Source organism: Staurois parvus, unplaced genomic scaffold (assembly GCF_062004578.1).
Source record: "Staurois parvus isolate SC_StPar_1 unplaced genomic scaffold, SC_StPar_1.0 ptg000154l, whole genome shotgun sequence".
Classification (NCBI taxonomy): Eukaryota; Metazoa; Chordata; class Amphibia; order Anura; family Ranidae; genus Staurois; species Staurois parvus.
Genome location: NW_028317950.1, coordinates 7,709,181 through 7,725,000, shown reverse-complemented (window position 1 = coordinate 7,725,000; position 15,820 = coordinate 7,709,181). Strand labels below are relative to the sequence as shown.

Below are 15,820 nucleotides of genomic sequence, written 5' to 3'. Positions count from 1 at the left end.
GGGGTTGATTCTGTATTCATAGGTTTGTAGAAGTTAGGATTAAGGTCTTTTTCTTAACTCTGTTCATGTTATAACATTTTTGCTGTGAAGAAGAGGCATGTGATCTCCGCTGAGTCAAATTCAGTTTTGAGAACTGCAAAAGTAAACCGAGCATCTGTGATAATATCTTGTAGGCAGAGAAACTGCCCAATAATCTTACAAAAACCTCTGGAAGAGCATGACATTGTGAATGGATTCATGGAATTTATTTACCAAAAAAATTAAACATATACAGCCTTATTCTACATAATTTAAAAACGAATCTTTATTTCATGATAGAATAACCTTTGGATGGTAATATATTTTCCTCAAAAAGCATTTTATTCAAAAAAATCCTTTTTTTTTTTTTTTTTTTTTTTATCCACCCTGGTTTGTAGCTGTTATAACTTTCACACAAACTAATTTAATAAATAAATGTAGCAGCATACTTATGGCCTAAACTTATGAAGAAGTTAGATATATATTTTTTTTTAACCACTTGAAAACCGGGCTATAGCTGAATGACGGCTACAGAGCAATTGTCCAGTTCTAGGAGGGCGTCCTATAACTGTCTCCCAAAACCCGCACCCAGCGCTGTCTGTGATCGCTGTGTCCTATGGACACAATCACAGCATCCTTTTACCATGTGATCAGCTGTCCCCAATGACACAGCTGATCACGAAGTAAATACAGTTGCCGGTTATCGTCAGTGTGAAGAAAATACTGCCAATAACCTACAAGTGTCACAGAGGTCACTAATTTTGAGTGCAGCAGCATCAGTGCCTCATCAAGTCCTATCAGTGCTGCTTCATCAATGCACATCAGTGAAGGATAAAATGTACCTGTTTGCAAAATTTTTTAATGGAAACAAACTTTTTTTCACTTTTTTTTTTTTTTTTTGCTCTTCTTTTTTTTTTTTTTTTTTTTTTTTTTTTTAGTGCAAAAAATAAAAAACTCAGTGGCGAATAAATACCACCAAAATAAAGCTCTATTTGTGTGAAAAAATTAAAAAAATGTCATATGGGTACGGTGTTGCATGACCATGCACTTGTCATTCAAAGTGCGACAGCGTTGAAAGCTGAAAATTGTTCTGGACAGGAAGGGGTTAAAAGTGCCCAGTAGGCAAGTGGTTAATTGGAAATGTTTTATCTGAGAGAGAATTTTTTATTTATTTATTTTTTTCCCTTTCGTCCGCAGTTGAAAGAAAAAAAAAAGAGCATATATGCCAGGATGGCACCAATCCCCCCCCCCCCCCCCCCCCCAAATGAACCCTTTTTGGAAAGTAGACGCCCCAAGAAATTTGATAGGAAGCATAGTGAGTACTTTACAGATCTCGTTTGCTGTCACAAGTTTTTGGAAAATGAAGAAAGAAAACAAAAACCTATTTTATTCATTTCTTTTTTTATATTTGCAAACTGTGATAGCAGGAAATTGCGTTCCTTCAGGCTTTCAAAGCAGTCATTGGATTTCAGACTTCTGTATGTAAAAATAGCAGAATGTATTTTGGGGTGTAATTCCACATATATAAACAATACAAAATGGTGTAGCGCTACATAAATAAACATAAAACGTGACTAAATGTGCTAAAAACCACACGAGGTCCTATATTGGGACCAAATAAAGTGACCTAAACAGGTGATAGTATAAATGTGAACCCAATCCCTATAAGGGATACAACTGACGTGACCCCTGGTACCCAATAAACTGGGACACAATTATATATGTGTGTGTGTATGTATTGTGAATCCCTGTTGAGGGTTAAAACACTCTGTGTTCAAATAATTAAACAAAACTCAAGTAACAACTATTGTAAATAATACGTGAAAAAATATAATGACAACAGTGCAAAAAAGTCCAATTTCTGTGAAACCAAACAGACACTGTGTTTAACTCCTTCTGGTCATGCAAAATATGCAGTGTGAATACATAACACACCGATAAGTGCTACTAGAAATGGCTGCAGTGGCCTCTCGCCTCCACTCGGTGACCCCACAGGGCCACAAAGCCTTTTGGATCACCTCTGGATCCTCCCTTTTATATGCACTTATTTTAGCCTGGTATCCTGGGCATTATATCCCCACTGATATCCTGTATCACCGCTGTTGTTATATCTTCTGGACAGGTAGGCACCCTCACAATAATACTCTCTCATGCACCATCTCCCTCCTTCTCCAGCGCTACACCATTTTATATTGTTTATTTATGGTTCACCTAAAGGTATAGGACTAGGTGTTAGCTGCTTCCACTGTTAGATTATAGGTGTATAGAGCGCAGGAGGATTCTTTATATAATTCCACATATACCAATGGCTTGTGTGAGTAATATCATTTAAGTGACAACTTTGTGTTAAAAAAAAAAAAAGTTTGTCATTTTTCCAAAAACTTGTTGGGAAAAAAAAAATCTTCCATGGACTCAACATGCCTCTCAGCAGATAGCTTAGGGTGTCAGCTTTCCAAAAAGGGGTAATTTGAGAGTGTTTGTACTGTCCTGGTATTTTAGCACCTCAAGAGAGTCAAAGTAAAAGCTGTGTAAATTCCATTATCTGTACCATAGTTTGTAGATGCTATAACTTTCACACAAACCAGTTAATATGTAGTTATTGGATTTATTTTACCAAAGACCTGTAGCAGAATACATTTTGGCCGAAATTTATGAAGAAATGTGAGTTTTTTTGGATATTTTTTATGACGGAAATGAGAGAACCCAGAGGAGATAAAATACCACCAAAGGAAAGCTCTATTTTTGTGGAAAAAAAGTACATGCATTTCATTTATGTACCATAGTGCATGACCACGCAATTGTCAGTTAAACTAGTGCAAAAAGCGTAAATTGCAGTATCTCTACCATAGTTTGTAGACACTATAACTTTCACACAAAGCAATCAATATACACTGATTGGGATTTTTTTTTTTTTTTTTTTTTTTTTTACCAAAAACGTAGCAGAATACATTTTGGCCTAAATTTATGACTAACTTTGCGTTTACTAACATATTTTTATAGCTGAAAGTAAAATATGACTTTTTTTTTTTTTGGTTTCAAAATTTTCTATTTTTGTTTATAGCGCAAAAAATAAACACACAGGTGATCAAATACCAGCGAAAGAAAGCTCTATTTGTGTGAAAGGACATAAGTTTTGTTTGGGTACAGCATTGCATGACTGCGCAACTACCAGTTGAAATAGTGCAGTGCCGAATAGCGAAAAAAAAAAAAAAGCCTGGTCAGGAAGGGGGGTAAATCCAGTCCTCAGGAGGGCAAGTGGTTAATAGCAAAAAGTCAAAAATAGTATGTGGTTTTTTTTTTTTTTTTTTTTTTTTTGCGTAAAAAAAAATAAAAATCGCACAGGCAATCAAATACCACCGAAAGAAAGCTCAATTCATGGGGAAAGAAAAAGGACACACATTTAATTTGGGTGGGGGTGGGGTAAATCCTCGGGAGGGCAAGTGGTTAAACCTGCTTTATTTTTAGTTCTCTGTTCACGCATATGCGCTTTCTAATGGGGTTCAGGCTGCATTGAGGTGCATGGCAGGTCAAATTACAAAAGCTTTCTATGTTTGCCGTTAACAACCGTGTGGTCCTTTTTTGCAGTGTTATTTTATTCCGGTGCGGGTGTGATGTTTCAGCCTGATACACTTTAACAATTTGCATCAAAATTGCACCTGCACCGCTTGAACATAATCGCCCTGCATCCGGCCATCAAAATCGCGCGGCATATATGTGAACCCAGGCTAAAAGCGATTCTCCAGTCTCCCTCCAAACAAATTGTCAGCAGCTACAAAACGTACCTGTGCAGGAAACCAGCAGGGTCCTTGCCCGAACCAATTTTTCAAGTCCAGGAGCCAACATCTTAGCTAATTGGTAGTAAAGCCTTGTGGATTCACAGCTGGTTTCCCACTGTGCACACATGAGCCATGCTGCACTTTGTGAAAGGTCCCAGTAGAGTGCAGAACCAGTGATGTGTCCTAGAAGGCTGGGGGGGGACGGGGGAATGAACTTCTTCTTGGATTGCCAAAGCAATCTGCCTTGAAGTGGTTACTTACCAGAATTGGGTACCTGCCCCCTATCCCCCACCGCAACTCTGGTGACAAGGCATATAATGAATGGCTTGTATAGGCAGAACTTTGTAAATGAACTATAATCAGATCTGCCCTTGTGTAGTTGGCATTGCAGTGGCCGGTGGTCTGTCACTCACCATCCCCACTGCCTGTTATTTATCCTTCTCCCTGTCCCATTTGTCACCACAGAGGTCATCCATATTCTAGAGCAGGGGTGTCAAACTGGCGGCCCTCCAGCTATTGCAAAACTACAATTCCCATTATGCCTCTACCTTTTGGAGTCATTCTTGTAACTGTCAATCTTGCAATGTCTCATAGGACTTGTAGTTTGGCAACAGCTGGAGGGCTGCCAATTTGACACCCGTGTTCTAGAGGGTTAGATCGTGCTTCCCCTTCCCCTCCTTTTCCAACAGCAGACTGACCACCACCTCCTCTATACACACAAAGCTACTGGACAGTCCCTTCTCTACATAGCAATAGAAGCACAGGGTGGTAGGGGATCAGGTGGCTGAAATGAAAATGTTATGATGGCAGGATCTGCTACTCTCCTTGAGGAGTAGAGTTGTATGGCTGGCGCGTGCACACTGGCTGTGGGATCACCAGACTCTGCCCACTGTACACTTTCAGGTACACTCCAGTCGAGGATGGGGTTTGCTCTGCAGCCATTGTGGAGGGATGTTCGCAAAAGGTCCTGGGATTCCTCCTTCATCCAGCCAGCTGATTGTGCATGTCCCTCTGAGTACGTTTAGGCTGGTTGCAGGAACTCTCCTGTCTGTGCTTGCCCAGTGATGCATGGCTGTGTTTATTAAGAAGTCCAGGAGAATAGAACTTAACACTGGGAGAGAGCTGGCAATATATCTGTAATACAGTGACACTAGTACAGGCTGTATTTCAGTGCCCTCCTGCTTACCAGCATTGGACTGGTCTCCACAGTTTTCAGTAGGATTTGCAACTTGGTGGTTGAGAATTGTGCATTCCTGTCGTCGGCTAGGTTCACATTGATTCAGCTCTGCAAGCTGTGATTTGCATGGGCTGCTGTGTCTCCCGAAATGCAGGAAAACTTTCTCTGTGGCATTTCTGGAATCACAACTGCAGTGTGGTTCCCAGTGTGGGAGAGGCTTCTCGTGCATGTGGCCTGCCATTAAGGTTTTAATGTCTTTCTGTGTGGGTGGTTGCAGCTGCAGGAACACTGACAACTTATTTAAATATTATCAAATGTATCCAGGACAAAAATGGTCTAGTAGATTTGTAACTTGCTAGCTATAGTTTCATTTCTATAAATGTTGGATTTATGCACAATAAGTTTGAGAAACTATACATGCCTAATGTTTTAATTTTACTTTTATTTGTTTTATTCCTTTAAGCTTCTTACTGTTTAATGTTGGATGTAACCCATTACATTGAGTGCGCTGCTCACTTTTTTTTTTTTTTTTTTCCTCATTTTCTTCAGGTTGTTCAGTTGAGTGTCTGTCCACAGAGTCTCATCTTCAGGAGTTGAGTCGACTTGAGCATGTATGTTGTGCTGCTCTTGGAGTGAACCGGAAAAATATCTGCAATTTTGAAGTGGAATATTTGTGTGACTATAAGCGGGTGCAGGTAAATGTACTGTTAATACAGACCCGTTTTTTTGTAGGGATTTCACCTTTTTACAGCTGGTGATCGGCTGCTAAAGAAAATTATTTGGGCAGCTCTATAACCACTTAATCACTTTTATTATAGTATGAAGGGTAAAAGAAAATTGGGTATTCTATCTTGAAACCACAAAAAAACCTGAGCGCTATCACTGTAAAGAAGAATATAGTGCTACCACACTAAGCAAAGTGCTATATATTGTGACCATAAATCAAAGTGCATGTGTGCTTGTATATTACATAATACAATATAAAAAAAAGCATGTAAATGCATGGACTAATGTCCTTGCTGCTGTTGACACTTCTTGTATTACCACAAGTGAAAATGATAAAAAAAATATCTGTGACAGTGTCGCGCAGTATAAAGTGCACTAATCCCTTCTAAAATATAAAGTACGTTGCTCAAACATGTGCGTATGCAATATATGTCACATATCAAAATAAATGTGATCAAATAAATATCCAAATATGATCAAAGTTCCAAATGTCTGTAGGAAATAAAATTTCCACAATAGTTCTTATATATGTGCAAAATCTCGGTTCTTTATTGCATTTATATAGTCTCCACTTTTTTATCTTCTTATTACCGTGTGCATCTCTCCCATCACCTATTACCATATGCTCTCATCTTGACGCTTTGACCCAAAGTTAGGTCTCGTGTGCCTTCCCCTTATAATGGGGTCACTGGCTGCTTACGGTTTAGCAGCGTGACCTCACCGGCTCCTCCAAGAAGGAGCCAGTGATATCACACTGCTAAACCGAAAGTGTGCAGGCAGCCATTTTGTTGGTCATCCATACTATGAATTTGGATACTGAAGTACACCAGTTGTGGTGTACTTTATAGTTTGAGTACATTTTAATCTTTTTTAATAAAATATAGTTGCCCACACAGAGAGGTCTGTCTGTCTGTCATCAATTTTGGAGCGAATCTCGTGTGTATACCACGGGATTGCAGAGGATGGAGGTAAGTTGAAGTCACCAGTGGAGAGAAGGAGAGAGCAACCGTGACAAAGAAGACCCCATTAGAGGGGGAAGGCACATGAGACCTAATTTTTAGTCAAAGCATCAAGGTGAGAGCAAATGGAAATAGGTGATAGGAGAGATGCAAGCGATAGGTAAAAGTGTATGTATGTATGTATGTATGTATGTATGTATGTATGTATGTGTGTGTGTGTGTGTATATGTATATATATATATGTGTGTGTGTGTGTATATATATATATATGTGTGTGTGTGTGTGTGTGTGTGTATATATATATATATATATCAAAATTTTGCACATATATTGTAACTATTGTGGAAATTATTTCATACGGACATTTGGAACTTTGACCATATTTGGATATTTCTTTGATCAAGTTTTTTTTTATATATGTGACATACATTGCATACGCACGTTTGTTAGAAGAACACATTTTTTATATTTTAGAAGAGATTGATGCACTTTATATTGTGTGACACTGTCAGAGGTTTATTTATAAGATATTCTATCGTGTTTGTGTGCACTAAAATTCATTTTAGTGTAGTGGGTTTTTTTTTTTTTTTTTCCCCCTCCTTGTAAACTTGTTTGATAAATGACTGCACAGATATATTGTGTGACACAAAAAATTGTATGAGCCACCATTTTATTCTCCAGAGTCTCTGCTATATCAGAATATATATATAATTTTGGGGGGGGTTCTAATTAATTGTCTAGCAAAATTGCTGCTTTTAGCATGTTTGAAAAATTTTAAAATTGCCCCATACAGCAAGTGGTTAAATTAAACTGCGAGTTGGACTCATGCTGGTTCAGAGACTAGTGGTAAACCACTTTAGCTACACTGCCTGAAACATTGCAATGGGGGCAGCATGTAAGGCTTTAGCATACATGCTGCCAGGACTGTGCAGACCCCATTTAGACCAGTGGAGGGCACAGTGAAATCAGATGGCACTAAAGTGTACAGCGCATCGAGATTTCACATAATTTTACGATGTTTTCACCCTTCAGGAGGAGGAACTATACCTTGTGAAGTGGAAAGGCTACTCAGATTCTGAGTGTTCGTGGGAACCACGTCGCCATCTCAGATGCTTCAACCTTCTTCGGCAGTTTCACCGGGACCTGGAACGGGAGCTGTTACGAAGAGCAAAGGCTGCTGGGACATCAACCAGTAAAAAAGTAGTTGCACGCTGCCCCCGCACACTAGACTCCAGTCTCTCACACTATGTGGTGCTTAAGGCCAAGCAAAGGCAATGGCTTCGTTTGTGGGAGCAGCATCTGAATTCCAAACGAGCTCACCCAGGCCTTATAACCGTAGAAAATGAAGTGGATTTGGAGGGTCCACCCAAGGACTTTGTGTACATTAATGAGTACAGAGTTGGGGAAGGAGTGACCATTACCAAGTCTGCTGTAGGGTGCAAATGTCGGGACTGTTTTACAGATGAGCGAGGCTGCTGCCCTGGAGGTTTTCAACACAAATTTGCTTATAATGAAGAAGGACAAGTGAAAGTGAAGCCAGGCTTTCCAATTTATGAATGCAATTCCCTCTGCCGATGTGGCCCTTCATGCCCAAACAGAGTGGTGCAGAAAGGAATCCAGTATAACTTCTGTATTTTCAGGACACCTGATGGAAGGGGATGGGGTGTAAGGACACTGGAGAAGATACGCAAAAACAGCTTCGTAATGGAATACGTAGGAGAGGTAAGATGGTAGGCACTGACACTTGATCTTTACCTTCATGCACGCACTTTTCACAAGGAAAATTACATTCTGTTGAGAAATATAGAATTTTTCCTCTTTGCATATTAAAACTTTGGTTTAAACATTTTTATATAGCAGAATTTTATTAGACCCATAGCCTCTGCCTGTTTCTGAAGCTGGGCAAGGCTGCTTATATGCAAATTAGCAGACCTTAAACCGACATTAGGAATAGCTGGTATCTGTGGTTGTCCTACTTCTAGGGCAGTGGGAGCCATGCTGTGCCTGTCCCACAATTGACACCCAAAAGGTGTTTCCTGAAATTAAGTTTATAATGGGATAACCATTTTTAGATGGAATTAAAGCTCAATGGATTGTATTGCAGTTTCTAGGTTTTTTTTTTGTTTGTTTGTTTTTTTTCTTCTTACCTGGTGATCCAGCTAGTATGTCTGTTATTTTTCAACTTCCTTTAACAGACCAGGCTGTTGAGACAGAACAAGCAGTTAAAAGGTTGAGACTAACCATTTACCACTGACGGGTGTTTGCAATGTGAAACTTGACTCTGTTGGCTGCATCCAGCTTGATATCCCTTAACTGAAAAATCAAAGGAGCCAGGTGGAAAATTGGTCGCCAAACAGTACTTACACCCCATCAGATATAGGCATTGCTAGGGTATTTTGACAGATGGCAAGACTGCTCTGTGTAGTGTGGATGGAGGAATCATAGACTTTATTTAATTATTTTTTTAGTTTTCTTTTTCAATTTTTTGAAGACTGAACGGAAAGAAAAAGATCTGTGTATGACCTGCTTAAAGCGATAAACACACAATAAAAAATGTAATACTGCAGCTTGCAAGTCATTAAATGTGGTAGCTGCTTTTGGTTTACATTAGGCTTTTTTTATTTGGTGATCTGGCCAGTTACACACTTCTGTATTAGGGAGACCCCACTCTGGATGAAAGAGCATAGGGAGCACCTTTTTGTACAGCAGCATTGCCAGTCTGTGGGGAGGGTAGTGTTGTACTATCAGAGTTTAAATACACTAACAGATTGAAACCAAACTCCAGCTAATACTTTAAGCAGTTACAGCAAACTTTTTTTTTTTTTTTTTTTTTTTTTTTTTTTTTTTCCTTTGGGGATAGAGGTTTTAAATAAAAACTGATCATTGTAAGCACCTAATGATAGTGTTTTATTGGCTTGTCTCATCTCTGTAACTGACACACTGCTGGAGAGCTTGTGCTTTTGAAAAACACCAGCTAGATCACCAGATGAAAATGAATTCAGCCATCCCATCTACAAAATGGTAATCTGCAATATGTTTGCCTTTCAGTTTGATACCACTTTACCCTACCCACTCCCCATATTTATAGTGCTGACGTACAAAGGTATCTCCACTGCTTCTCCATACAGGGGGGAAGGGGGGGGGGAGCCTTAAAGAAAACTAATGCAGCCACACCATGTTTGATTGGTAAGCTGCAATATAGTCAAATACCTGTTTGGGTGTAATGCTGCTGTAGCTGAACTCCTATTTCTGACCTGTTCAGTGTCCTGTATACTGATATTGCCATGATCAGAATAACAGCCTCCATGCTTGTACCTTTTTACAAAATTTTCAGCAGTTGCAGCTTCCATTTTAGCCTTCAAAATTGTTATGTTGGGAAAATTTGTCACAGTAAAACACATATACGAGACACCTCTGATGAATGCTGCGTGCCCTTGGTTTCTTGGCTTTCTAACAATCTGTGATTTCTTTAATGTGACTCATGATGCAAGCACTTGTTCATTTAGATCTCATACACGCGGAGTGTAAAAACTGCCACTTGAACAGTTCAGTGTTTTGTTCTTATGGCTGTCAAGTGCTTAGCTTGTGTGGCCATGCACACAGACATTTTACAGGCTTATTGGAAGAGGAGTGTTTACTGGCAGGGAAAAAAAGTGCCAAAGGTGCATTCTGAGAGGCGCTTTTGAGCAGAAAGTGCTTAAACCAGGGCTTAATAAATCCCAGGTCGCCATGGTGACTAGAAATTTCTTTCTGAGTTTACACACTGCTTCCCATAGTCTTCAATGCAAAAACTCCCGCTAATAGCAATCCTATGTGAACATTTGTCTACGCATGCCACTCTACTCTAACTTGTGAGTCTGCAATGCACTGCTACAAACTCACACAGGGCCCTTTTCGTAATGGCACTCGGTATGCAATGTATGTGGATCGCATCTGTGTGACCCGCCTCAGCAGGAACACGTATCTAGTAGGGATGCAACGAAATTTCCGTGGGCGAAACGTTTTGTCCGAAAAAACCCGTTGGCCGAAATGGAAAAAAAAAAAAAAGCACCGATGAAGGTGCTGAAAAAACTCCGCCCCCTGCTGCCACCTGCCCGTTGCTGCTGCTCTTTAGTTCTCAGCCTTACCTGAGAAACCATCAATCCTGGCACTGGGCATAGAGATGAGTGAAGGAAAGATGGCCGCCAATCATCTCTATGCCCTTAGAGGACCGAAGCGATGTTGCTGCCCATTCTGGTCCTTTTTTTTTTTTTTATTATTATTATTTTAAAAGTACTAGATCAATGTTTTTGTTTTTTTTTATCCGTGTATTTTTTCCCAAAAGATATATACATTTTTAAAGTGCCAAGTGCCTTTTGAATTTTCGGTTTCAGCACCAGAATTTTCATTTCGATGCACCACTAATACCTAGTTTGTTGTGTGAATCTGAATCTGTGAGTTTGAAACCATATCCAGAATCTCGTATGTGTAAACCAGGGTGGCTCCAGTCACACCTGGGTGGTTTAGGATCGCAGCAGATTCGATGCGATTGCAAAACGCAGGTTCAGGTGCATGTGGTGCGGTTTTGCTGTGATTGTTGTGCGGTAGATCACATCATGTGCAGCTTGTCGTCCAAAAGTTGCCTTGCCCCGGGTGCTGACAACATAACATGCTGGCCAATAGAATACATTTACACTCACACCATATGAATATATATATTTTAACATTAGCAGTGTGTACTTCTTCTTTTTTTTTTTTTTTTTTTTTTTTTTTTTTTTCCTTGGCAGAACAAATACTGCTTACTTTCATTAGCCTGTGTGCAGTGAGGCCTTAGTGATAGTTTGGCTAAACTGTTCTTGATAATATTAGCAACAGAATATTTAGAAAAGTTCACCCACTCTGTTGATGAATTAAACATGAGCAGGTAAAGGTTGAAATAATTGCCTGTAATTGTACCTCGGTGCTATGTCATGAGCAAACTACATTTGAGTCACAAGCAAACTTGAATGTCTGGTTCACAGCAGTGCAGTTTGCATTTTGATCTGTTTTTGCATTTTGCTTTGCGTTTTTACACACTCGTTTTTTGGTGTGTTTGTTAAAAATGTTACTATACCCACAACAGTAAAATCAGTCTGTATATGCAGTAAAGCATGCTTGTTATACTCACTGTGGAACCTAAGGGGTTAATCCCCTGCATTGTGCAAAAAGACTGTTTTGATCTTTTCTTCTCTGCCACTCTGACCACCTAATACACACTGAATCCCTTGGTCACATGCTCAGTTTGGTGTATATTGCTAGAGAGGTTTTTTTTTTTTGTTTGTTTTTTTTCCCTTGTGAAAGTGCATGTGATCAGCACAGGGCCAATCAGCACTGTCCAGACAGAGGTCAGAGGTTTCACATCCTCCTAGAGCAGAAGGAAAACTCCTACAAGTTTAAACCAGTGTTCTGCTGAAGTCACAAGACTGCTCTAACTGCTGATGAGAAAAGGTATTTAGCAGTTTATATTTACTAAAATAATAGCATTTCCATGTTCTGTGTACTGTGGGAGACCAGATATAGTGGATGCAGGGTCCTGGGCTTATTACTTTAAAGAGGAAAGGTTTTTGTTGCTGGGTAGAATAAAAACGCACTACATGTGTTTCAGCAGCGTCGCCATTGAACTCTGTTGTAGCAAAAATGCTGCTTTTTGTGTTTAAAAAAAAAGTCGCTGGCCCTTTCCAAAAATGCAGCTGCTCAAAAAAGCATAGATATGAACATGTCTCATCGGAAACCATGTTAGGTGGACTGTAGTATTTCTGCAAAAAGCATTGGTGTGAACCAGGCCTTAGGCTTGAAGTTCCCATTACTTTAGAGCCATGCTTAAATGTTAACCGAAGTGCCACACCGTTGCTGAAAGGTCCAGATGCAACTTTTATTCCAGCAAGGGTCAGGGGACAATTGAAAAAGCAGACAATGTGTTTTAGAGGGTACAAAAATGCGCCTTCGTAAGTGCTTGAGATGGAAAGGCTGGTTAGGACATTCTAGGCTTTGTGCCTACTTGATGGCCGACTTGTTGAAAGATTTCACTGTACCACTTCAGATAGCAGCTGTTCTCTTTTGAAATTTCAACCTAATGTGAGATGGCAGCAGTTTGCATGCAGCATTTTAAAAATATTTACGAAATTGCAACTTCATTCTTAGGCCAACATATTAGGGGTAGTTTTGATGTGATTCATAGCTGTGCTCACATAAAGTGCCTATTGATTTCTCACAACCTCAGTGGCAGTATTTGTGTGATCAGATGGGATTGAATAAAGCAACACATGGTTTTAATACAATTGCAGTGGAAGTCAGTGAACAGTGGATCAGAGTTCCTGATTGGTGGATCTACAAACTTGCACAGTAAACTAAACTACCTCTGCCAGTTGGTCTGAAAGCAACTTATGACCCGTCCAAAAAAAAAAACTAACCCTGAATGTCTAAGCCTAATTTGCAGTAGTGAATAGATACAGGGATGTTCAATTCAGATCTCCTGACACATGTAGTTCCGGCCATCGGGCAGGTTTATTTTTTTTTATTTGCCTTCAGCCCTGCTACGGGCAAGCAGCAGGGCTCACCTGTCAGGTGGAAGCATTTGGGAGGCAGCGCTGCCACCCGATTTGCTTCCGCACAGCCCACTATGGTGCCAGCCTTCCTGCCTGCTATGTCTCCTGGGCTCCACTTGCCCATCTGCAGGCCCGGGACCAGTTCAGTGGGTGTGTGCAGGTATAGGGGAGGGAGGAGAGTGGACACATCCGCTCCTCTCCCTTTCTTGTCCTGACCCAGAAGTGATGTGACATCACTTCTAGGTCCCTGTTGACAGATTTCCTGGCGATTGAGGCCGGGAAAGAATGTAATGCAGTACCTTGCTACGTCAGAATGAGAGCAATAATTCGGCACCAGACCTCCTCAGTACCCTATACTGATGACCTATAAGGGGCTTTAACAGTGTCGCCTATAGAAAATATAGGGTACTAAAGTTTGTTGCCATTTCACGGGCGCACGCAAATTTAAGGTTTAACATGTTGGATATCCATTTACTCAATGCAACCTCATCTTTTTATATTTTACCAAAACATTGGATAATTTGCTTTTTGTGTCCTAAAATTAACTTAAGTGTATTTTTTACTGAAAGTTTGCGTTTCCTAGACCTCTGTGATATCCTGTGACATACAAAAATTGGAACTACTGCTAATTTTATTGTCTAGAGTCTCTGATTTCAGAAAATATATCATGTTTGGTGGTTTTGTGTAATCCTCACGCCTTAAATGATTTCTTAAACGTGTGCAAAAAAAAAACCGCAAACACAGCTCTGGGAGCAAAAGGGATAAAGGATAAGCTCGACAGTCCCCTTTCCTGACGAGTAGCCAATCTATGCTCATTACACTGCAAGGTTTCTCTCCTCCCTGCTAATCCTTGGGTGCGTTGCTGGAGACAGGAAGGGAGGGTAGGAGGAGATGTACAATGTTAAACATATTAAACTTTTAAGTTGCCATAAAGCCCCTTCTTGTTTTTAAAAGCCCCAGACATTCCTAAAAGCACCTCAGATTTAAATATGGTTTTGGTTAAAACATTATTATTTTTTTTTATCAGGACAAGTAGATTGGGGCACGGATTTACTCCCTGGACAAGTAGTGTTTTTTTGTTTTTTCCAAAAATGTCCACACCCCTGAGATAATTACATATGTTTCTGGCAGGTGCCTTGTGCGGTCTGCCTGTTACCCTGTTCCACCTGGGGAAACCCTGATTTCTATTTCTTGATGTGGAAATTGCAGACTCCAATAGCACAATGCAGAGCTTATTGCCCGATGGCTTTATCTGGATTTGCTCATGCAGATAGAGCATGATGATCTTTTTGGCCTTTTTAACCTTCACACCTAAGGGTAAAACAAATCTTAAAGCCGAAGTGAAAATTTTACAACTTTGACATATTAGTAAAACTGTACATATCATGACAACTACTTTGTACATCCAGGTGGATTATACCGTGTGTGTGTGTGTGTGTGTGTGTGTGTGTGTGTGTGTGTGTGTGTGTGTGTGTGTGTGTGTGTTTTTCTCTCATCAAGGAGAGGGAGAGAAAATGTATCTTCTCCATTCAGAGTGGACAAAAAAAAAACCAAGGGTGGTGGGCTTCATAGTGACTGATCACTTTGATAGCCAATCAGAGACTATCGCAGCCAATCAGATTATCATGTGATCTGGACCCGGGGCTCTCAGTGACACCCTAGTCTGTGTTGGGAGCTCACTGTGCGGCGCGCTCCCAGCACAGACCGGTACACAAATATGCAACCCCATGGAAAAGCCCCGTTCTGTGAAGCTGCATATTTGTGTTTTGTCTGCGTAAAGGGGTGGTAAGCTCATATTTTCCCGGCGATGAGCTGTATACCAGTAACGAAGCCATAGGATGCATTTATTTCTTCTGGTCATGTTGGCAGTTCATTCCTTTAGAATATTATAGATGTATAAGAATTGTGTTCTGTGCAGATGTCTCATGTAGTATGTATTTCAGATAATCACTTCTGATGAGGCGGAGCGTAGAGGACAAATCTATGACAGACAGGGGGCAACGTATCTGTTTGACCTGGATTACATTGAAGATGTTTACACCGTAGATGCTGCTCACTATGGAAATATATCGCACTTTGTCAACCACAGTGTAAGTATTACCTCTGCTTCTGGGATGTTTGAGTGATATATGGGAGTTGAACACTAAGCAACAGGCAAATTATGAATAAATGTTTTGTATCCCTAGTGCACTTTTGTTGGGTATCCTACCTGGATGTGCTTGGCTATTACCCTGTGGCTTCCATTCTCACTGCAGAATGCCTCAGAATGTAGAGTGATGGGAGATCTGTGATCTCCCTTGGGGCTCGTTTATGTTGGCTTTGCCTGCTGAAGAGTGGTCTGCAGTGTGGATTGCTGTTTAGAAGCCGGCTGGGAGGCATTATGTCTCTTCACTGCCTGTTCTAACCCCTAAATGCACACATCACCATGCCACAACTGTATGCATTACATGTGGTTGTGGCAAGGCCCAATTTACTTGAATGGGTTGTGTTCAGCAGGAAATACAGACCACAAATGCAGTGGAATATACAGTTGTGACCAAAATTATTCAACCCCCACTGAAATTGAGTGTTTTGGCCAGTTTGACATTGCTTTTGATCATT

General features: G+C 40.3%; 1 protein-coding gene across 1 annotated transcript in view; it reads left to right on the top strand.

Annotated features, from left to right (window-relative positions):
• Window positions 1-15,820, top strand: part of SUV39H1 (SUV39H1 histone lysine methyltransferase) — a 37,799-nt gene that overhangs the window by 17,292 nt on the left and 4,687 nt on the right. Inside the window, exons 2-4 of the mRNA XM_089675006.1 lie at window positions 5,521-5,666; window positions 7,689-8,378; window positions 15,163-15,309. Coding sequence (XP_089531132.1) covers window positions 5,521-5,666; window positions 7,689-8,378; window positions 15,163-15,309 — 983 coding nt within the window. The remainder of the gene's footprint in view (window positions 1-5,520; window positions 5,667-7,688; window positions 8,379-15,162; window positions 15,310-15,820) is intronic.